This window comes from Fulmarus glacialis, unplaced genomic scaffold (assembly GCF_000690835.1).
Source record: "Fulmarus glacialis isolate BGI_N327 unplaced genomic scaffold, ASM69083v1 scaffold12090, whole genome shotgun sequence".
Lineage (NCBI taxonomy): Eukaryota > Metazoa > Chordata > Aves > Procellariiformes > Procellariidae > Fulmarus > Fulmarus glacialis.
Genome location: NW_009189612.1, coordinates 4,332 through 28,801, shown reverse-complemented (window position 1 = coordinate 28,801; position 24,470 = coordinate 4,332). Strand labels below are relative to the sequence as shown.

The 24,470-nt window shown below is 43.7% G+C and overlaps 1 protein-coding gene across 1 annotated transcript; it reads right to left on the bottom strand.

The window, feature by feature from the left end:
* Positions 1 to 23,087, bottom strand: APCDD1 (adenomatosis polyposis coli down-regulated 1). The gene is made up of 5 exons (XM_009582793.1): positions 22,832 to 23,087; positions 19,395 to 19,578; positions 17,508 to 18,039; positions 3,115 to 3,436; positions 1 to 1,091 (listed from the first exon to the last, which is right to left on the bottom strand). Exons 1-5 carry the CDS (start codon positions 23,085 to 23,087, stop codon positions 640 to 642), a joined length of 1,746 nt encoding a protein of 581 aa, XP_009581088.1. The 3' UTR covers positions 1 to 639.
* Positions 23,088 to 24,470: the final 1,383 nt, after the last annotated feature.

The following is a 24,470-nucleotide window of genomic DNA, read 5'->3' as shown; positions in this document are numbered from 1 at the left end:
TTAAATTACTTGGAATATTTTTTAATTAGAAGTATCAACGTTTAGCACTATTTGAACGGAGGGCTGTTGATTTGCTCTTTCTTTTTGTGTTACGAGCTGTGAGATAATGGCAAGATAAATCTTTGTGGGTTTCCTCCTTATATACATATCTACATCAGAGCTGTGAAGTCAGAGGGGGAAGCTGCTATCACAGTACTGGCACGACACCGAGCCCTTCCCCAGAGCTAAATTCTGATGAGAAACCGGGTGTTGGGGAGAAGAGTACCACGACGGTAAGGTGGCAGAGATGACTGAAGCAGGATCATAACGTTCACCCCAGCAGTTTAAAAAAAAAAAACAACAAAAAAAACAAAAAAGGAGACCCCCTCCCTCCCCCCAAAAGTCTGCAGTCCTAAAGTGCAATTACTTTTGTGCAGTCATGTCAGGCCAGGGATCAGACTGGATGAAGTTCAAAGCACAAACATCAAACGAGTGCCGTTCGGGATTCGAGGAGGAGGGGGGAAGTAAGGAAAAGAACAACAGTTCTCAGGCATTCAAGTGCATCAAGAAAATAAATGTCCCTTTCTTTCAGAAGAAAAACAACCCCCAGTCTGGTGGAATCCTGGCTTTGTAGTCATGAAAAATAAGTTTTTTTCACTTCTAGCTGAGAATGTCCCAATATGACACAGTACAAATAAACAACACCAAAGCAAGAGCTGGGGCGCTGGGATATTTTTCCGGTGCCCTGCTGCTATACAGCCTTATTTTATTCTCCTCTGGTGACTCTTCAGATCTGGGTACTGAGGAAGCGCACTGAATTAAAGGCATCTGGTAGGAAGTGGCTCTCTTCTCTGGTCGGTCGGGGCTGGACCCGTCGCTCGGTCTCTGGCCGTTGTACAGCAAGTACCTGCCCCGGGCATCCTGCTCCATTTTGAAGATTTCGTACTCGGTGTGAGGTAGGCGGATGCCGAGCGCGATGCAGCCGTTCGTGTGGGTGACGTCTTGCTGAACCCCAACTTGCCAGGACCCCTGTGCTCCGCACTCGTTCCCGTTGAAGACGTTGAGCAGAGAGGCTGTGGATATATCCATGGGAGTGACCTTCATGTGATTTACTGCGAGAGAGGAGGAGAGGAGCTATTAGCAGAGGGACAGAAACAAAAGCAAAGACAACGTGCGGATTGGGGTGTACCTATGAAATCAGAATTGTCTCTCCCTGTTCATTCTTACATCAATTTTTCATATTGCAGGTGTGGCCAGCGAATCTATTTGCATCATTTTATGTCTTTGACGTAATTGCTTTTCGCACAGAATGTACACACACACAAACTCAGTTGAAGAAAACTTGATGGCCACATATCTCAGCCAGAGATAAAGCAGAGCTTTTCATAAATTCCAGACAATCCTTTACAGATAAAGCCTGGTTGGTTATATTAGGAGATAGGTAAAAGAGAAAACAATAAAACTTTACTCATGTTTTATTACCATCTGTATTAATCCATAAGTAGGGCTGTTTATAATGTATTTTTCATCTTTTTTTAACATCTGTTACCCTGTAAAGTTAATGAAATAATTAGTTCCAACTGGAAAATTTGGAAAGCACCACAGCTGCGCTATCTTCCTGTATTACCTGCCTTTTTTGCATGAGTTATTGCTCAACTACAGAGAGATGCTTTTTCTCATATCTAAACAGTGGCTGCAGCTTGACATATCAAATGTAGAAGTGCTGCAGCTTCTGCAGTTCCAAGTTGCCTGTATTTTAAAGCACCTTGAGGCAAATAAAGTTTTATTTTTCAGCCAAGTTTTAAAAGTTGGGAAAAGCCAAACTGAATGAGCCTATGGAAACTCAATAGAGATTTTTCCTCATGTGCGTTTGACATGTATATCAAGAAAAGGGGATCTGAATGGATTGGTGCTGACCAAAACAGAAGCAAATAACCAGCCCTCATGCCTCCCAACACACCAAAATCCCAAATTCTCTTGCAGGTCATTTTATAGTAAGATTTGTTGGGAGTTTTATTTTGAGGTTTTACAAACAGACATTCGACTCAATGGCTCTACAGTTCACATTATTTGCCCTACCTGGTGTAAAAGGTAATTTATAGAAATTGAACCTAAAAGTTTTACCAAAACCAAATTAGTGACCTCGATCTGTAAGGTAAGTTGGCATACCATAAACCAGAAATTCAAGCAAAAACTGGATTTCACCCCCAGAGCTGAGCTGGGACATGCTGCATGCAGCTCTAAAGAGCAAAAGCTCTGACAGGCAAGGGTATCTCCTGCCTCCTATGAAAATCCCAGATTAGTAAATTATTTCTTATAGTTAGATGCTTTCCTAAATTGGAGCCATGCAGGAAGCTTTATGCTTCTCACATGGTAACTGAAATAAGGAGGAGAAGAGCCCGCAGAGTGCTTGGGGCTTCCAAGAGGCTCTGCTGGGGCTGGCTCTGTGGCGGGACGTCGTGTTTTGGAGATGTTTGTTTGTGTGAGTGGTTATGAGCTTTTTCTAAGCAGGGTGCTACGGGGCTGTTTGCACAGGAAGACTTCTCAGCCGCAGGGTCCCGGGTGGCGTCGTCACTGAGCGCTGCTTCCCAAAGTACTCCAGGGGTTTTGGTTAGATACATCTAGTCTTCTCTGTGGTGGGATTAATCAGAGCTGTCTTTAGGGACATCCTTACTTGTTCTAGGGCCCCTTGGAATCTGATGAAAAGACACATGCTGCTACATATGTCTTTGACAGAAAATGATTTATACCACTTATGACCTGAAAAGCCTTCCTGAAGGTGCTTTTTTCTCTCTACTGAAAGAGCCTTAGGACACAGATCTAATCTTAGACACTTCGCTTAGATGCTTGAAGTCTGGCCACTGGACTCCAAGACTTAGTGATGCGAAAGCTTATTTTCTTGTGCTGCGCTTAAAGATCTCTGCCTCAAATGAGTATTGCTTCAATGGTGCGAAATACTGTGCAGCTGTATAGTTTGGCTGGGCATTCACACAGTGCCTGAGAACTTCCCAAGAAATGACTAACTCCTACAAATGACAGAATGAAATCATCAGCAACCAAATCGTTATGAGCAAACGCTACTCTGGTCCATAACTACGTGACCGGCTCCGCCTCCAGTGTAGCAAGCCATTCTACCTTTGAACACAAACTCCGTGCCACCCATCACTTTGGACGAGTGCACTCCCCGGCTGTAGCGTCCCTTGGCGTAGATGGTGAAGGTGGGGTGCTTGCAGATGGGGTCGGAGTAGTGGTAGTAGTGACCTTCCCAGGTGTTGTTGTTGTCATGGAAGATGAAGTGCCGAGTGAGGAAGAGGACCTCTGGTCGCACCTCGCAGCGCTGGCTCACCCACTCTCCGTGTAGCCCTATAGTCAGATCTGCCTTGGGGGGTAGGATGGGAGGATGGTGCTCGTCCGACCGGTAGATGATTCTGCACGCGATGCACGTGCGGTCGTGGTTCTGAAATGAAGCAGAGAGAAACCCTCGTTAGGCATTATCTGTGATAGAGGGCAATGAATCAGGCTGTCTGTTTCATGTTGAAGTGACACCAGCTCAACGTTTTAAGGAATATGTTGTTATTTCTTATCTTTTTAATGTTCTCCTGCAGATTCTCACCCTTTGAAGCACCTGAAACATGGCACCATTTGGTTTTATATAAGACTGCACAGCAGGAGCAGAGTTAGGAGATTAATTCCCTCATCCGCATTTCTCTGAAATGAACATTTCAGTTCAGCTTTTTATTGGATCTAGAAAAGGCTGAGCTTATCCTTCAAATCATACAAGAACCTGGCAGATGGTAATTTACTATGGTAGGGACTTGGCAACTCTTGTGTTAGAAATGAGTACATTTGCTGAGCTCTTATTTTGCATCTGTCTTCCTTTTAGTTGTTAACTTTGGGTACCATAGATGGACACGGGTGTCCTAAGGACATTTTTCAGTTGGGTAGCAGCCTGGGAGAACCGTAACCAGCAATTTTAAACTTTTTCAGCTTTTCTGAGCCCTAACACAAGGTTTTGTGTTGTTGGCAAAAGAGTTTGGCCTAGCTATTCTCTTTTCAAACTGTATTTTGCACTTTTCCAATGGCAAGAGAGACGGCAGCATTAGCATTTGTCTCTGCTCTGCTAAACCTTGAAGTAAATTTTATGGACCAATAAAGGATTACAAAACTAATTTTTTAGCTTACTTCATTTATGACAAATAATTAGATCAAGAAGAATAAATGCTGCCCCACAAGATAAAAGCAGTGTTTTCTGTTTTACTAGTGCCCGTTTTGGGTTGGCAATGTGCTGTTTGTTTACACCTCGGGATCTCCAATTGGCTGGTGATGTGTGGAGAGGCGGCGCTCCGATCTGTAAGTGGGCTTATCCTCAGAGTGAAAGGCAAAGACCACACAGACAGCTTGTACCTTCACCTTGCAAGGACACTCAATCCTTCCTGGAGAGAGGGGGATGCACTGGGTGGGTTACTCACATCCACCTTGTTCAAGCTGCGAGGTGTTTTCCCCAGGTGCAATTCAGAGTGCACCGAGGTAAGAGCTGAAGTTCCCCACGCAGCCATCGGGGAGACAGATTTATGCAAACACTTTTTCTTTGTGCCCCTTTCCAGCGCTCTTTACTGAGATCTCTCTGTGCTCCCTCCATAACGTAAATGCTCATATTCATCGCTCCTACTTTAAAGTCCACGTGAGCTGCTATGGAGTCAGCATTTCTCCACTCACTGCCTTCGGCTCACGGCACACTTCAGGGGCGACGTTTACACAACCTTCATTAGTGCCCTGAGTTTGTCTCATAATATGACCTCAGGTGGCTTCAGAGTCAATGTACAACTCACGCAATATATCCCTTTCACACATATTAAATGGGATTTACATTTGCCTCCCTGCCCCATACCAAATGGACATCAAAAGTCAGTGAAATCAATGAAAAGTCAATGAAAGTCCCTGAGATGTAGAATAATGGTCTATGTGCAAAATAACTATAAATGATGTAGCTCAGGTTGATCTGAATCGGTGTTGGCCAACGGCCCTGCTTTGAGGAGGAGGTTGGACTTGGTTACCTCCAAAGGATCCTTCCACCCCAAAACACATGGTCTTCTGGGAACCACATGTCAGCATGTTACTAAAGTGGATGCAGTTCTCCCCCACTATGGAGCTTGTTAACTAATTTTAAGGTATATTTTTCAGCCAAATCCTGCAAGCAGGTGCAAGGCCCATTAGTATCTTAGTGAAAATACAAAGAACATTTAATTGAGTAATTTAACCGCAGCTGGTGAAGCACAGATTTGTGCCATAGTAACTGACAGCAGAGGCTGGTGCAAAACGTCTGGTTCTCCTGAACATTGAAAGCAGAGATAACACATAAGGACTGTGAATCTGGGCAGTTTCCTGAGATTGCAAGTTTCAGGTTGCATTTTCTGATGGCCAAGAGAGGAACCAAGATCCAGTTATGTTTCCTATTTTGCTCTAGATTTCTTGTGTGGCCTTCCTGTGACTTTAACCTCATTTCAGAGAAACACAGACAATTACAGGTCTTCTGTTTGGGACAGGACTGATAGGTGGCTAAATAAAGACCCTGAGCTGTCAGAATGCAGACAGAAATTTCAGGGGCCTGGATATGATTAAAAAAAAAAATAGTAATCATTATTATAAAAAATGTGTGTAGCTCTATTCCTGGAACAAACCTTCAAATACCATCTGACAGAAGTCCAGTGGCCACCTTCCTCTTGCCTACAGTAAAATCTCACCAGGTTTCATCTGCATTTGGGACTTACAAAACCAGTCTGTTGAATCTCTAGCTCTCTTCAGAGGACGTCAGTCTTTCTCTCCAGAAAGCGGTCTGGTTCACTGGGCGGTTTGCGGCTTAGGATTGCTGGGGGGCAGATGACTTATAAATTACTAGGAAACGAGTCGGTGCTGGGGAAGGGTGGAGACTGCCTTGGCACGTCTCAGGCAGTGGCAGAGCCGCCCCGTTTCCCTTGAGCTCCAGCTGTGAACGGGGATGCCAGAAGCTGAGCATCCGCCCTGCGCCGGGCAGCGCTGCCGGTGCCGCAAGAAAACTGTCGGATGAGGTGTGCGATTCCGTTCACTCCCAACCAAAGCACCAACGAAACACACGTTTTTGAAGTGTAATAGAAATAACACTTTTTCTTCTTGGAGATCAACATCCAAGAGATGCCGCCGCTGCCTTGCACAGACACCTGCAGTGATCCAGGCCGAGGGGTTGCCCTGTGGAAGATGCTGGTGTCTATCAGGCACTCGTTTCTCCAGCATGGCTGTCCCGCCGTCGGGCAGGCTGGCCTCGCTGCTCCCTAACACTTTAAGGGCTAATAAACGGCACTGATGACAGCAACTTTATTGCTGTGATTGCCCCGCTCGCGTAGAGTGAAGCAAGAAAGCGAGGGAAAGACAGTGTTATAAAACTAAACGTAGCCTATATAAGCTGAACTGGTCAATAGTAGGAGACAATTTCTGCTACAGTCCCTTCTCTATTGAAGTGAAGTTGAAAGCTCTTACCATCTCATAGAGGAGACCCTAGCAGAGCAGTATGATGGTTTGGTTTATATTCACATTTCCCTCTCAGGATCCTGTCCTCCACAATCAGTTTGTGAGCCAAGGCAATTTAACCTGGGAACCAGTGGTTTCTGTTGCCCTTGTTCAAAATCTGAAGAAAACCGAACAGAAACCCAGCCTGTTGTCGTCTCGGTCACCCTTGGCTGTTTGTGGGATTCCCCTGTTGTTTCTCAGGTCTAGTGGATGGACAAGAAGGAGATCTGGAAATCAGTCCTATTTGCAGCAATGGTTTTTTTTTTACTTTTTTTGACCAGGAAGGACTATCAAGCATAAATGTTCTTTTTGCCATTTTTCTAGCAGTGATTTTAGGTTTCTTCTTTCCTCTACAACATTAAAAACCATGGGTATTATGAGTCAAGGCTCTGATGCTGGGCAAAGAGTATAAGCATTGTTTAATGTCTTGTCCACCGTATTAGAAGTGTAGAGGTGCAGACTGGTCATACCTGCGATTGCTTAGTCCCTTGGCTGTGGCCAGCAGCAGAGTGGATAGAAAAGTGCCCACGGAGCTCCATAGTGGAAAAAAAAGACATAACTATGAGCAGCCCCTTTCTGCTTATCAGGGGTGTGTTCATGTCCTGAGGCATAAGGAGGAATTACTTCCCGAAGCTTGTAAAACTTGTGCAGTGTGACTACGCTGGCTGTCATTACACTGTAAGTGGAGGTGACTCCTTGGGCAAATTCAAGGAAAGTCCAAGTTAACTCACAGAAATCGAAGTGAAGTTTAGCAGTATAAACACTTGCCTGTAGCTCATCTGGCTCTTGGACCTCTGCGGTCCTGAACTGCTGTAACTCTGTGCAGCCCTTCTAATCCGAAGGCTTTGCACCAGCTCTGAAGGTCTGGCCAGTTGGGCTGCTAAGAAACGTCCCGCCTGCCTGCCTTCTAGTTGCTGACGGTGTGCCTGGATGAAGGGGCTGGGGTGAACGGGCACTTTTTGCAAGGAAAAGGGAGTGGGACAGGGAGAGGTTGGGGTGGTGAGGAGGGAAGCAGGAGTATCCCTTTCACCGGCTGGCTCAGGTACCTCATACGGCCATACCCTGAACGCATCGCTTCCCCGAGACCAGCGCTTGAACCTAAGCTTACATAAACCTTTCTTTTGCCGTGATACTATCTTTCACAGAGTTAGGAACTTCTTAGTGGAAGAATATGCCACACGTAAACTCCCTCAGTACGATTTTTGTCCAAGTAATGGACGAGAGAAAGATCTAGTTTTGTTATGAGGCAATTGGACTTAATTACGGAGTAATTTATGTTTAACAATTGACTGTATTTTTCACTGTTGCTTTTTCAGGTCAGCTGCTGTTGGCTCTTAATTACACTAGCTGAGGCTTTGCAAATCACTCCCTTTCCATGTGTCTCAGGGAAAGATTATTTCTAAAAGCAGACACTCAAGAAAATAGGGAGCAGAAGCAGAGAACATTTGAGTCCAAACACGATTAAGTACTCTCTAATAAAAAGCTCACTTGGGCATGACATAAACTAAAAAGCAATAAAATGAGCAGTGGACAGGATGAACATCTGTTCTATGTTTTCATTATCTTAGGTGTACAATGCAGTACTTTTAATAGTGGGGTTTTGCTAAAAGGACCGGCCCCCGAGATGGCTGCTGCCCAACGGCTGGAAGATCCCTTCCCGTGAAGGTGCCTCCTGGCAGTTCTGCAATGCTGAATCCATGGTGCCCCAACTCCTCACCCTTTACAGCCAGTTTCTGAATTAATCCATGAGGCCATGTGGGCTGAAATAAGCCTGAATCTCTGGTTGGAAACTCAGTTCTTGTACTTGGGGAGAAAACAGTTTGTCATCTGAAAATTTCCACCAACATTTTTCCTTATCCCTCCCTCCTGCTGCCTCCGCTGAAGTGGTAACAGGGCCAGAGAGCAGGGAGGTTTCTAATAATAAAAGCAAACAAGGATGAGGTTCCTTGATCTTTTTCCCAATTGCTGTGGGTAGTCAGAAACTCTCGGCATAGTTTAATTTTCTCTTAAGTTCTACAGGATTCTATGGCTGCCTAGGACTGATTTGCCTCTAATCAATTCATAGTGTTTTTTATGGCCCAGGCCAAAAAATTATCACACAACTGGGATGCTCTCCGAGCAACGGTGAAATGAACTTTGAATAACATCTAGAAAGATCTTTTTGGAAACTGTTCTAGTTTTCTTTGAACATCTTTGTGTTTTGATGCTGTTGTTACAAAATAAAACATCTGTGGACCAAACACTTTTCAAAATGTACAGAAAATCTACCCTTTCTTTATGGTTCAAGCAGAAGCTGAAATCAATGCTTAATATCAAGGAGAGGACCTGCAGGATATACTGCAAGTTGTATTTAGGGACAAAACAAAGAAGCACTAATAGTAAAGATGAGGCTGAAAATATAGTTATTTTCAACTAAATACCTTGTTCAAACACATTTGTTCTCTCCTGTATCTACCTATTTATTCTTTATATCCTGAAAATGTGTCTCTATCTCAATCCAAAAATTTTAAACCACTATTTGTCTGAAACAGCTCAAACTGTAACTCAACCCTTCTCTTGTAGAATTACAATAGATGACTATTCTGATATTTGGCTATTTACATAATGGAAAATTAATATTATCTCAACTATAACTTACTGTTTTTTAAGGGAAGATTCATTGCCTAGACTACTTAGAGTCTGAGAGATGCAGTGCATTCTTAGCAGAACAGACTGAAAAATTAATGTGATATTTTTCATTAGATCTTATTTTAAAAAGGACATGGGAAAATATCTCATCGAGTATACACAGTCCGGAGGAAGAGAAATACAAGGCAAAATTTTGTTTTCTGGTATTCAATTTTTCTCTGAAAAGCAAATGTTTCTCTTCAAAAAATGAGAAAAGCATTTTTGGGGTTTTTTTTGGTATTTTTAATGGAGAATTTTGACCATTTTCTGGCAGGCTCTCTCCGTCATCTTTTATAGTTGCAAATAGTTGGTATTTTACCAGACCAGACACATTAGGAAGACAAAAGCATAGAACATAGCGATGTGTAGTAAGCTCCTAAACCATCCAAAAATATGGCAGCTCCTGTTATAGGAGGCCGGAATTTGGGACAGACGTGGGACTGCTGCTGTTCAGAGCTGACCCAGGCTAAGGAAAAGCAGCGGACAATTCAGAGAAGTGGTGAACCCAATTAGTTTTCTCAGTAGCAGTTTGTTTTACATCTGCAAAGTCTTTAAACTTGCATGAAATTACACAGCAGTTTCCCAAAGTAATCTGGGAAATTATCTCTCCTCCTCTTTTTATCCAGAGCCACCGCACAGTGGACACGTCCTTCCTATCCCTTAACCTGGTTAAAAGATTCGGGTGTCAGATCTGCCTCAGCAAGAGGAAAAAAGCACACTCTTTTGCAATTGGCTGGGCCGCCTTTGGACTCCTCCTCGCTCTCCTCTTCCCACCCCAGCAATGCCCCAGTCAAACCAAAACCCAACCCAAAACCCTTGGCAGAGCAGTGGCTTCCTTCTGTAACGCCTCCCTTGGGGCTCAGGCCTTTCAACTTTCACCTTGTATTCAAACCCAGATATTCAATGTGGCTCCTCTAAGTACACCCTTCCCTCCCCGTCCCCCACACCACTGCCAGTTGGGCCTGGTCTCTCCTCAAGGGCCGCTGCCACCCCCACCCCCCATTCGGTTACAATAATACCATGCTGAAGTCACTTATTTCAAATTTCGGTAGCAACATCCTGCCTTATCAAGTCATGTACTGACATTAATAATATTTCTAGCACACTCTACTTCTGCTGTCTGAGCCCCCGCGTCTGTGCTGGTGACTGTAGCATGGGAAGCTTGTTTGGAAGAGCCAGGTTCTCAACTGAGGTAAAACCGCCAGCCCTGATTTGCACTGGTTACCGGTGCTTGGCAAGAAGCAGGTCTCGTTCATGGTTGGAAAAGGAGGACAGGTTACATCTATATGGTATCGTGAGAAGCAAGGGCTAGCAAAAGCTCCCTTCTGCACCCTCCCATCGGTGGGGAAGATGCTCCTGACCAAGATGTGGAGCCCACACCAAGCAGCCCAGGCTCTGGTTGTTCACAAGGTCGTGTTGCTTTTGCATCGGGGGCTTCCCTTTTAGGGTGGATCCTGTGGCCAGCTTGTCTGACATTGGCTATGCAATGTCACCGGATGGGCCATGTAGCAGTGGCTGGGTCCGGCATGTTGCACCCAGTGTATCCTCGTTGCAGGGAGATGCGTGGTGAGGGACCAGGCATCGGGTTTCCTCAAGCGCAGGCTCAGGCCTGAACTGCGTGTGCAGTACGGACCTAACCGGTGGCCCGGGATCTTGTAGGGTCCAACAGTCACAAAAGCTGGGGTAGGAAACCCCTGCCATGTAAATGCACGTATTACCATGAGGAAAAGCACTGAAGAAGAGGGGAAAGAAAAGCTGCACTTAGCAATGATCTCTCACACCTACCCAAATACCATGTGTCATGGGCAGGACTAGATGGGACTGGAACGAGGCATGCCTGGTCAGGATGCTTTAAACCTCACCACCCGCAAAAACCAGGTGCCAGGTTTTAGTGTCAGTAACTCAGTGCTCCCAGGATGAGTGCAAATGGAAACCCTTGGGAGAACGTCAATTCAAGCAAATGCTTGAATGCTCAACAAAAAAAGTTGGATGGCTTTGCCTCACATTGCCAAGGAGCCAAGTCCACAGGAAGGACACTTTTATGAATTGCTCAGTATAGCATCAATCTCTGCTCCTCCACTGCTCTAGATAACTGCAGACCAAGACAACACTTTAACAAACGGCTACAATCTCTCTCCACCACAAAAGTGATAATTTGCAGGCTTCCCATGACCTCATATGAAGCTGAGTTGGCTAATGTGCATTAGGCTGGCTCTGGGGAGTTGACAAGCACGGCTGACACGGTTATAATTCAGCCTGCCAAACGGAATGAAGAATAACAAAGATTTAAAACTTTAATTAAAAATCTTGAAGCAAGTGAAACGCTGGAGAGAGTGGTAACTCCTTTGCAGGGTTGTCAGTTTGGGATTACTTTTGGTGGGGAACAGAGGAGCCGCAAGCAGGAAGGAGGGTGGAGATATGTTCAGATTTATCTGCAAATGCGTACCATATATTTTAAGATATTGAGGAACGCTTTTTATTAACTGCTCCCATGAAGGGAAAGATAGTGAAGGAATCTGAAGGCACTATCATTACACAACTGTCTGATCTATGATATTGATTCTGTTGCACAACCCTGCATAAAACTGAAATAAACACAACCGACTTGAAATGCAAAAGTCGTCTGGTTGTTCTTTTCTGATATAAACTACTTCAGCCTCACCAAAAGACAAGAACAAAGAGAAAACCGGCCTTTTTCTCAGATGAATGTGCTTGCATGTAATCTATCCCATTAAAATGATATTAATTTATGGTGACATGAATATTTTTGGGAAGTATCAACAAAAAAATTCCTGGAAAACCCGAAGGGACAGCTTGAATGTCCATCTTCAGGAACAGAGTATTCCAAAATAAAGCTGCCTTATGTGTTTATTACGCCTTTAAAAAGCAACCTATATAGCCCTCTGAACCATGTAGCAATATTACCAGCGAGTCCTCCCCCCCCCCTTACAAAAGATGAAGCAATTGTGGTTAGATGCCAAGAACAAGGAAGGTGTCAGTAGTTTAGATACATATGTTGAGTTGATCTGAAGGCCCGTGTTTTATTTTGCTAGACTGAATAGTTCTTTTTGATCCCTGGTACTGTATTTGTGTTGGGGCAAGCTTCTACTGCAGTTGCAGAACAGACAGCGATAGTTAAGTCAACAAAGATGAACAGGCTTTTAAAAGCGACACTTAGCTTTTGAAGGTTCGCACAGAGAGTGAAAAGCAACCTTTTGCTTCAGCCCTTGCCTAGCTCTACTGCTGGTGCAGGCAGTAAGTGCAGAGTGGCACCTTCAAAGGAGCCCTCTTCTGCAAGGCCACAGCCAGCAGCGCTGCCGAGCATGGCAAGGACCAGGCTCAGCTAGAAGCTGTTTGCATCTCTTATCTCTGCAGGGCATCACACGCACTGTTATTGTTCATAAACCTGGAATTAACCTATTTGAATACTCTTCTGGATGTTCTTTCTTCGCTCCCCTCAATTTCCCTAACCAAGAGTCTTTTGCAAGTAATAATGAACAAAAGAAACCCTTCAAGTGTTGGCTTAATCTGGAAGTCTAGCGGCACTACTCTGGCAAACAAAGGAGTTTTGTCCTCCAAAATGACACTTTTTGGTTGAGATAATGTTTTGCATATTTCTCTGAGGCGCTTCACATGTTTAACATCTATTTATTAACTTACGCTCGCATTTCCCTGGGAGCTCCTCAAGTACACAGCATTCCCCTACAGATGAAGTCACTGAGTTTCAAAGAGATGAAGATCCAAATTTTCAAAAGCACAGAAACATTTGCGTGCTTTGTTCTTTCACTGCCTGGCTAAAGCAAAGCCCAAGCACCAGTCTCCATACGTTGAATCGGTATCAGCTGCAAATGCCAGGTGCTGCTGGAAATCAGCACCCAGCAGCAAATGAACTTGTAATAGAGAATCGATCCATTGGAATTGCATTTTCAAGGGAAAATGTCTTACTGAAAGTGTGTGGCCAGCCAATGTTTGAGCATGGCCAAGGCAGAAGGAAGGTTATCCTAGCACATTTTAGGCTTCTTGTGATGTTCCAGACCACTCCAGCCTTATTCCTAAATAATGATCTAACTAGAACGACCGGTCATCACAGCCCTGCTCAGATCTTTCCCGTTACTCTGTCAGAGGATAAAATAGCACGAGGAGCTCTTTGTTTACAAAGCACTATTGCTGAGGCAATTACATGTGAAATAAGTGTCCCAGTATTGCTGTTGTACACATTTCCCGTAGTTTTAGAGCAGATATCTCTGAAAAAATCTTCTGTCCTTCCGCACAGTGAACAAATACTGCATTCAAGCCTTCCTTCACGCTACAAGTCCCTGTATGCATTCATAAATAAGGTGTGATTTTATGACCAATCATCCAGGCTCCTTGGTGTTGTCCTAACTGGGAATATTTTGTATAATAGGCGCGATGATGGCCAAGCAGTTCCCCCGTCCTGGCCTTTCCAACCCTGTGCTCCCTCATGCTGGCTACAGAAGCTGCATGTGCAATAGCTTGAATCCCTTGATAAACTCACAACATCAAGAGACATCAAAGATGTTCAGCCCTGTTCATCGGCAAGTCTTAATTGATATCTTGAGCAAGGCTAGAGGACCGCTAAGATTAATCTATACAGTGACCTACTCATCAGCTGCACTCAAGAACTTCCACGTATTTTACAGGAGGAATTTGTTTAAGGTATGCTCTTATCTGAGAGAATTCGTAAAGCTTAAGAGATGACATATATATTTTTAAAAGCTCCCTGATTTTATATGAACACTTGAGATACGGTAATCTGTGAATTTATTCAGATTTGTAGCTCAGCATAAAGCTGTCTGGTTTTTGGACAGCCCTTTTGATTTACCATCCTGTGGTGAAATTGCTGCAGGAATCTGGAGAAGGTCCAATTCTATTTGTTTAAAGTCCTGATCATGTGGCTTTGGCATTCCTAACATATCCAGCAATCATTTGCTTTTAATTACCATTCATTTCAACCACATAAGTAATGAATATGGCTACCACATCCAACTTACTTACAGACTGTGTAAACTCTTGAGCTGGGTGGAACTTTCTTCTATATAGAGGCTTAACTATAAATTTGACTCAAAATGTGAATCCTCTTAACTTATTTTAGGCAGGCCTTTATAAGTTTAAAATAAAAATAAATAAAAAGGAAATGAAAAAAGCCTTAAATGAAAGATTCCACACAATACACCTGATTCACTTCAGAAGCAATTTCCTGGCCTCCCTAACCTCTTGGTATGACTGTAGAAACCTTAAAAAAACAAGTTGATTTAATGTTTCTATTTATTCATGGTGTCCAGTTTCCAGAGGAGTCTGTGACTTGTAGTTTTAAACTCAATTTAGCATTTAAACTCATTTTCAGCTGGGTCCCAGTGGAGCAACAATTAGAAAAGGAAAAGAGTTCAAAGAAGAAGGGTTATAACCTTTCAGCGGTATGTTTGCCTGGACTTTAAAAAAAAAAAAAAAGCATCTCTCTTACTATTCTTCCTACATTTGGCGAACACTAGGTCAGACGGCCGGGTTGCAAACCTGTTGGTGTAGAGAACTTCACGTTTAGGTACAAACCAACACCCAGAAGTCCTTCATGGCAGCTGAGGCAAAGGTTCACTTTTTAGGGGTACTGTTATTTGTACCATGCTGAAAGCCTAGTATCAGCAGGCCCAACTTCTCTTGAGAAAAAAGAAATCTCACAGAAAATCTGAGCAAGAGGAACCTACCAAAAAACACTAAGAGAAGCTGCGCTGTTGCACACTTCAAACTTGTGTTAAACCTATGCATCTTTTGCTCTTGAAGGCTCCAGCTGAGACTGGCGTCCCAGCAATCCACATGCTGTATATATACATTGTGGGAGCCAAGCCGGCCTTGCAGGCAACGGCCAGAGGAAAAACAGAGGTATCGTAACTCTCCAGAAGTCAAAACTGGCCAAACTGGGAGTCGAGCAGTGGCCTGCAAGTCAGGACCTGGGGCCCCCATTTATTAAACTACAGCAGTTTCACCATGGAGAGCTGGAATCTGTACCTGTTTTGGGGTACTCAGAATTAACCTATGCTTTCTATAGTAACAGCACTTTCTGTAGCCAATAGTACTCTTATGAATGGGCTTCCACTGTCATAAATTCAGCCTCTGCCAAGACCTGGCTACCAAAAATCTTATTTGGAAGCACTGTACTTCGTGAATACCAACGGATAACTAGTTGGCTTGTTTGCTTTTCCCCTCCCCCAGTTCTTCTAAATATATGATATGGAAGCCTGCCCTGGGAGCCGCACCGCAGGCTCTTCCCGATCGGAGCGCACAGGTACCCCCGGGCAGGACCTGCCCATCCGGACACGTGGGACTGTGGGATAACGGCGTGCAGGGTGACCCAGGCAGGCAGGCTGGAGCTGCTCTTACCTTCCACATAGAGATGTCACCCACTCAGGTCAGAATGGATGGGATCAGCCCTGAAATAATGGACTTTGTGAATGTAAATGAGAGTTTTCAGTGCTCTCACAGTTTATTTAGCTAACCCGGCTCAAGAAAGAGACCTCTTATGCGAGATTTGATCCCTTAAATTTAAGCATTATATTTTAGAGGCATTATATTTTAGAGGGAAAAAGTGATGCTACAGTAGCAGAAGAGACAGGCAGGAAGATCGTTACCGTATGTCCTAAAATTACAGCAGACCCGGACAAAAGTCTTATTTTTATAAAGCTGGTTGACAGTACACCTGATCATTCTGACTGTAATGAAATTACTACGTTTACTAAGCATTTACTGTATTATCTGTCAGCCCATAATAAGACAACTAGATTTGACCAGAAAAAATAATCAGCTAGGGTGAAATAAATCAAGATTTTGTCTCTGTTTCATGTGGTCAGAAAAAGATCTACCATATTTTCTAGAACTGATACAAGAGATAGCTGGTGTCAGATAATTTGTACCTACAGATCCTGTAAGGAGAAGATTTAGGAAAGAACCCTCACTCCCAAATAAGCAAAGAAAAAGCCGATGTGCTTGTTTGAATTAACTAAAGAAAAGTAAAATTTTGATGAGGAACGTGCTGTGGTTCATCGGCTGCTGCTGCTGAAACTCTCAATTTTGGGAAGACATGTTTAAAAAGAAAACGTAAATTTGTCCCTGGTCACTTGAAGAGAGCAAAAGAATGACAGAAATGACAGCAGCTTTCATACAGAGACACAGCTGACTGTGGATTAAAATTATGCCTAGGCCAGGCTATTAAAACGATTAAAGGCAGATCACGTAAGGTCCCGAACTATTGAAATCTGATGTTCACAGGAGGCAGACACAACCCAGGGTGGATGGTTTTGAATGGAAGGGAAAGCCAAGGCTTTCTCATCAAAACTCTCCCTTCCCCTGTTGTGTTTCCTGCTATTGCTGATAAGCTGTAGCTCATTTTTGAATCGGTTGCAACGAGGTGATTAAAAATGGTGATAACCCATTAGCTGGAAGTGATGCCATGGCAGCGCCCGGCTGGAGCACACCGACGGCAGCAGCAGCCGGCAATGTGGTTCCAATCGCCGCCTGCCTTTGAAATGTCACCAGGAAAGATGTATAGACAGCCCTCCTGCTACAGGCCATCAGTGTCTACTCTTCCTGTTTGACTTCTATTTAACTTACTACGGGCTGATCAGTTCCCAATGAAGCTGAGGGCACTTTGAGGCCCCTTTGAAAACTGAATTATCAAATGGAATTACAGCCCCATTCAAAATCCACCTGTTTTTCATTTCACTAATGTGTGTGCCTGCGTCTGGATCCATGACCTGCACAGCCCATCAGTTTTTTTCCCTTCATGCTCCCTCTTTCATGTGTCCACCTTCCAATTTCCTCTTTTTCTCTTCAGGTTATGGATCACCCAACTTCCATATGCTGATGCAATTTGATTTCCTCTCTCCTTGGCACTCCTGCAGCTACACGAGCATCCACCGATGCCTGTTTCTCTTGCCCTTTCTCAGTCCTGTATCAAAGTTCCTCTCTTCTCAGCTGCTAGCCTACAGCCGTGGTCCCAGCCAACAACTCCCACCTCTGCATACAAGTCTCTGATTCCATCTTCAGAGTGGCCTTTATTGACCTTAGTTCATCAGACTACTTTTTGCACATTTGATGCAGTCTCATAAACCACAGAAGAGTTACTGTCCTCATGAAATATGCTCTGTGATCTTTTTTTAATTGGCTGCATCACCTGCAAGGCTCCAATCCATCTCTTATTTTAGAAGCACATCTACATTTTAGGTTACACTAGTGCACTGATTCAGAAGAGCTGAATAACACGGGCTTTGTCACTAGTATCTTAAAAAGAGGGCATATATACAGACACCTACCTTGGCATTTTGAAGAGGAGGCTGGTAACTAGAGGGCCGATAGTACCTCCTCTGAGTAGCATCAGTATGAATGTCTCCAAGAAATAGCTCCTCCACAAGGTGGTCCAAATTGTGGTGCAGGTACTGCTTCTCCACACGGATCAGCTGCAGTTCGTGCATGGCAAAATTCAGAGCTTTGGTGCATTCACAGCCATTCTCTTCTCTCAGCAAATCGTAGCTCACATCCTGCTCCCAGGGACTATCTTCTGGTATAAATCCAGGACACGTATGGTTCACCAACTCACTTAATTTTTTGGCTATTGCTTCGTTGTGGCATATGATCTGTATGTTGCGTAGCTGATAATCAGCTTCAGTACCCCCTCGGATGATCCAGGATGCTTGGCGGAGACGTATTTTGCCACGTATAACTAATGTGTAGATAGGGTTTGTGCAGCGATTGCCACCGTAATAAAACTGATAGGCCTTAAACGTATTATTGTGGTAGAACCTGTAAGATCTTGTGATGAACTCTGGGCCTGCTCTGACTTCGCAGCTGTGGGAAGACAGAAAGTGATGGAAACAAAATTTTAGCAAGGTGGCACATCACGTACGCTACGGGTAACAAGACTGAGCAAACCTGCATGGCTCCACAGAGACGCTTGGCTGCTAATGTCCCTCTAGCATGGAGAGAGTAAATAGGAACTAGGCATCTGTGGCCTGCCAATTAACCAACAATTTCCTCTGCTGTTACACTATTATTAATATATTGCTTCATGGTGATCATATCTAACTAAGGGTAGGTTAAAACTTGTAGGTTTAAATACTTTGAGTCATGTTTTTCTTTTCCTTTTTGTCTAGGGACCACCATGGGACTCAATTCTTCTCTGAAAAAAGTAGCAGCTTATTAAACATCTATTCTTCTCTTTTGCATGGTAGATTTAGCAAAAGGACTGATAACATCAGAAAGTGAAATGCCAAACGTCCACAGAACAGTACAAAGAACTGGCTTCTATGCTGCTGTAGAAGCTTCTCAGCGGAGCTCCACCAGCTCTAGTCTGCAGAGGGTGTGCAGGATCGTGTCCTCAGCTTTTCCACTCAAACTTTCAACAGGGGTGGCAGTTAATGCAAACTTCTGATCGTTAATGCAAAAATTCTACTTGGCTTGAATTTGGACCATGCGATATTCAGGTTTTGTGTTTTTTCTTTGGGTTTGTTTTTTTTTTTCCCCTGAAGGTTAAATTCCACTTCCCGTAGAAAGTCCTTTTGTGCCTTCAAACTTGTCCCCCTTGTTACATCCACACTGCTTAACTTAAATACACTCCTTTCTGTTAAAATACCCCAGTCTTTCCTACTACAAGTCTTTCCTACTACTTCAAATAAGCATGTGACTATTGCCTGCTGAGACACAGAAAGCAAAATAGCTCTCTGAATTACAAGTCATCATGTATATATAATAGAACTGGTGAAATACAGCTTCTTAATTTCTTTTGCTAATAAAACCTGTGCTAGACACATGCTCTGAAAACAAGGACCCATTCAATGGATCTAATGCATGTAGTCAAAGACAGTACAATGTTATGTTTGAATAAACATCCATTTTGGCAACTTGGGCTCCTTCCTATTCAAAGAGAGATTTAAAGATATTTCACAGCATGCTGTTTAAAATCCAGACTATAAATTGATTCATCAAGACAGCTTTATAGCATGCTATTCTACTGTACATAACGCCGCTCCTTCTCCTTTTATGCATAAACATATAGAGAGCCTCTGGAATTTAGAGCATCACCATATTAAAGAAAATATTTCCTCTGCTGCTTAAAGTGGGAATATTCATCCTTCCATCTCTACCTCCCTCCCCTCTTCTCTTCCACATATATCACTCAAGCATCTTGTTTTCTCTTTCCTTACCCAGTAGAGACCCAGTGTCCCTCAATATTGGGAGGCATCTGCACAGTGATCCGGGCTCCATTGTGAAGGTGTTTCAGCATATGATGACACTGTGACTCCTTGAAAGCCCTCCATGCACTCTTCTCCAAGGACCGAGGGTGGGACCTGCTGTCCGGGTGAAGAAGAGCAGAACCTTCTCCCAGCCCTGTGATAGAAAAGTGTAAATTACCATGAGACGCTGCTGAGAAGGGCTTCAACACAATAAAGGAGGTTGTGAACATCTTGTGTTGAATGACACTTGTTCGCAACGTTATGTGTCTAGGAAAGTACTGTTTATATTTCTTTTCTCATCTGAAAAAAAAAAAAAAAAAAGGGAAGCTCTTCCTCTCTGTCAGTCCACTAATAATCCACTAAATAAATTTGCTTTACGAAATACACTGGGGAGAAGGGCTTGAACGAAAGTGTTGCGTTTCCACACGCAGGAGATGTGGCTCTGAACCTGAATTTTATAGACACCTCTGTAATCTCTGGTCAGGACAATCAAAAACCTGGACCGTGGAACTTTTAGAAAGTTGCATCCAGATCCAGACATAAACTCTGCGGTTTCAGCCCACCTCTAATTTGAACGCTTCTATAATAAACTTGCAAATAAAGACTACTCTTTAAAGCCAAGGGAAAACAGGTATTAAAAGCAAAGCCTCTGCACACAGGAAGCCTCTGTGATGACTGAGGTGGTCAATTAAAGGCAGATTCTACTATTTTTATTTTAAAGGGGAAAAGGAATTTCAAAAGCTAATTTTATCTCCAGCACACAGTAATTTTGGTTTCTAGTAATGTATACATACAAAACCTACCAGCGCTCTCTCTACGCAATATTAATTGAACAAAATGAATATGTAGCTTCAGAAGGAATGCGTCTTTGCTCTTTTAGGCACAGCCTGCTCTTAGATATTTTGGAAAACACGGATCAAAAGAAAAACACACATCTAGAGGTTAAGAGGTGACAAACATGAACCTTACATAATGGGTTGGAAACTGTATGACTTTGCCAGAAGGAATTTAAGAACCAGCAGGCTAGAAAACGAATACGGGGTGGGGTGGAGGGGCTGGCTGCATGCTCAGGAAGCCGGGCGGCCGTCTCGGGAGAGGGATGTCTCGCTAACACGTGCTCCCAGGGGCAGGGTCTAGGATTCACCCCCGTCTTTTCTGGTGCCCTCTTGGCTGACCCGGCTCAGGAACTGGGCTGTTCGGGATCACCAGTGCGAGGTACAACCCTACACTGCGCCGAGCTGCCTAACGCTGGATCCTACGCTTTCTTCCCCAGGCCCCATCTAACGCTTAGGCACGTGCTTGGGCAGCGCCCAGCATCGCTACAGAAATTACAAGAATATCAGTATTATTTGGTTTTAGGTAGACCTGTTTCAAACCTTTGCCATATCCTATTGCAAAAAAGAAAACGGTGTCATTTTATGTTGGCTAGGTCTTAGATTTTCCGGAAGAAACTTGGGTAACACCTGGGAAAATGTCATTGCTAAAAATATAAATACATGTCAACCATTTAAAAATAGCAATTCCTGAGCTAAACAAAAGCAAGGACTTATCCAGTAGGCAGGGTAAAGAATGATCAGAAAGAATACAATAAATACTTGAATGTAAACAGTGCTCACCACTGAACGATATCAAGATTTAATGAGATTAATGAATACAACCTCACAAAGTCTTTGTGGAAAATCCAGTAGCTTTGTTGCAGGTTACAAATAATTCTTCCACCTGAATGAGAATTTACGGCCTTACTTTCTAAAGGGTAATAAATACTAGGGACGCTTTGATATTTGAGCACGCCGACTGAGATGTCCGTAAAGGAGCCTGATTTTTAGAGGGTCAATACTTCGCCCTTTCTGGAAGTCAAGGCTTCTCAGGTATTTCTACATTGGTGAGCAGAGTCACTCATGTTAGCGCCAAACAACTCCCGTTCTGCAGCCAGAAACGGCACGGCCGCTTCAGAAATGGTACGGCCATGGCAGGGTGACTCTCTGCTGGAGCTGACTACATCCTTGGAGAGGCAGGATTTACTAGACAGGGTCAGCGCTCCACGTGCGCGGCGGTACAGCCTCCTGGGCTGAAGCCAGCATCTCTGCACAGCAGCTCTGTGCTGTGCCCTCTCTGCAGCCCAGCTCACCTGGAGCAGCACTTGACAATCTCAAAAACTGAGGCTTTTTTAGTTTATCTGAAACCTTGTGGGTATGGGGCAGATATCACAGGCTTTCATGCTGCCAGGAGAACAAGTTCAGCCAGGTACGGGTAAGCTTCCCCGTGTATTTATTTTTGTGGTTACGAATCACCGCTAGTGACTGAGAGCTCGCCTTCTAACACCCCTCTCTATCTCTAAGTCTCCACACGCTCAAAAAGCCCACATTACTTCAGCACCTCATTCTGAAATGGAGCCAGCGCTCCTGTCAATGGGCTCAGAGCATCTTTTGGGTCAGAAGCAACACCTCCTGCAAGGTACCCGGTAGAGGCAGTAGCCATCAGTACTTTGAACAGAAACATAGCTGTCAGGATGTCTCCTGCAGACACATTATCTCACACTGAAAAAGTCTTTGAAAATTTACATTTCCACTTGAAGTTTTAAGTGTTTGAAATCTGTCATCAAGAGGAGGTTTTGAAATGGTTCAGGTGACTATTTCCAAGGCATATTTATTACGCTCATTTGCTTTTAAGAAGTTGTATTTTGCCTAGCTCATGTCATATGATTCATGAATACAGACACACTTAAAAATGAATGATTTATTCATTTAAACATACTTGGGCATGTAATTTCTCCAAGCAAAAATCCTTCTGTGGGAGGATACCATCTTGTACGTGCACATATCAAAGGAGAAAATGCAGTAACCACATCATACATTCCCAATTATTCCCTGGAGGAAATAATGAAAAGAAGAGGGTTTTGAAAAGGAGTCAAACTTCATGTGGTATTATACAGTGTCTTTTCTTTGATGTAGCTCAAAAGCAATGGGGTCCCAGCTCTCCCTGTCACATGTACGTAGTTCTGTCTGCAACTTGCAAACGATAAACTGTAACCAGTGGACGGAAGGGAGATTTACATCCATAGCTCTAGAGATCTGTACTTGTGGAGAGGGTACTTGTTCGGGACTCTATCCATCCAACTGTGACAAATGAGGGCAGGAACAAGTTTAGGTAATCAAGGCAGGCATGAGAACATAACGAAGGCTGCAGAGACAGAGGAAGGGATGTAGAAAACACACACATGCCAGGCGACATCACATAAATAGGACGTGAATATCAGAATATGAATTATGGCATAAAATTAAAAGGCAGCAATGGGACCTTTACCTATGTTTGTGTTGCTGGAAATAATTTAGCACAGGCTCCTTCCTTGCCGCGTAATCATTTCAATGCTTTTATATTTACTGACATATGCCTGTACATATGATTACCATACAAAGGAGCCATAACTTCCCCTTGTACCATCTGAAGATCAAACACCAAGACCGGCGATAGGCTTCCCACATAGGGCAGTAAACTGAGCACCGTCCTCCCGTGCTTTTCCACGCAGCAGGAGCTCAGAGGCAGCGCGGCGTCCCCCCGCTCCACCCCTGGCAGCGCACAACGAGGCGTTCTGCGAAACCGAGGTCCTGCAGGGATGACGTCACTAATTATACAGGATCCATTCGGCCATGTTAAATGGGACATCGCTGGAAGGCTCAAGGTTAAAATGTGCTTTCACGAAGCTTTCACCAGGAAAAGAATTTCATGGCTCTTTAAAAGCCCACTTTGGAGCCTAGACGCAGTTGCAACATAGTTGGAGCCACTACTTTCATTCAAAGAGATCCAAGTCTGCTATTCTCTACAGCACAGAGAGATGGTAGGTTCCAGTACCTCCATGACAAGCCGTGTATCTCAGACTCAACTGAGAGTATCTCAGACTCTCTCTGACTGACTTTTAAATTTTTGTGTATTACGAAGGAATCTTACCAAAAAGTTAAAAATAAATAAATAAACAAACAAATAAATAAATAAATAAACAAACCCCACCATGTTATCACTCAAAAGTGTCCCAGACTTCAAACAAAAAACATTCTTTGCATGAGACTAATAGCAATAATTCTGTGAAGCCCCTGGTTGGCTTTCACTTCAGCTACACCACAACCAGAGGTTGTAAGATTGTATCACCCACCCTGTGGTGGCTGTTGATGCAAAGGAGCAAGTCCAAAAGGAAAAGGAAAATTCCAGAATCCAGGAGAAATGCCAGCTAGAGAAACAAAGCAAACCAAATGCATTTTCTGATGAGCTGATACCCAACTTCTCTTTCGTAATCAAGCCCTAGCAGCATAGATCACAGCTTTAGCGTCAAACTAACTGAAAATAGTACCAGACGTGCTAGAGCTAACTGGGGATCCCTGCCCAGGCCCTCACAGATCACACTTGACAGGGGCAGATGCACCACCCATCTGAGTGGGAAAGTGGAGGTCTGCACAGCTGCCGCTCCAGCAAGACGTGGATAGGAGCACGCACTGCACCAGACAGAGGGCTTCAGGCGCTCGGGTTCACCTATGAACCTGTATCTGATGTGGGAACAACCAGTCAAGATAAAAATAATTGTTAAGGGAAGATAGGTTACTTTCAAGTTCTTCAAAGATTTCTGCACATAGCTGCGAGTAAAATACAAATCTTAAAAGGGCAATCTGTTGCCAGCCCGTTACCCAAACGTGTTTCAAAAATGGCTATGACAAAGCTCTCCACCAACATTTCTGCAAAAAACTGCGAGCTGCTGGAATAAACGTTTCGGTTTTCTGAAAAATAGTATGCAAATAACGTACAATTGCAACACAGATAATGCTAAGTAGAGTTGTGCTTGAACACAAATTCTTATAATTTAATTCGTGCCTAAACACCCTGGCCAAATTCTGTTCTCAGCTATGCCAGATTGCAAAAGTATAACACAAACAATCTTAACTCTTAAACTGTTTAGATTTAATCAGTTTAATGAACACCTCTACCAGAATCTAAACCATGGCTTCAAACATGTCCAAGTGTAGCGCTTCAAACCAGACTCAAAGCTACTAGGTGTTCAGC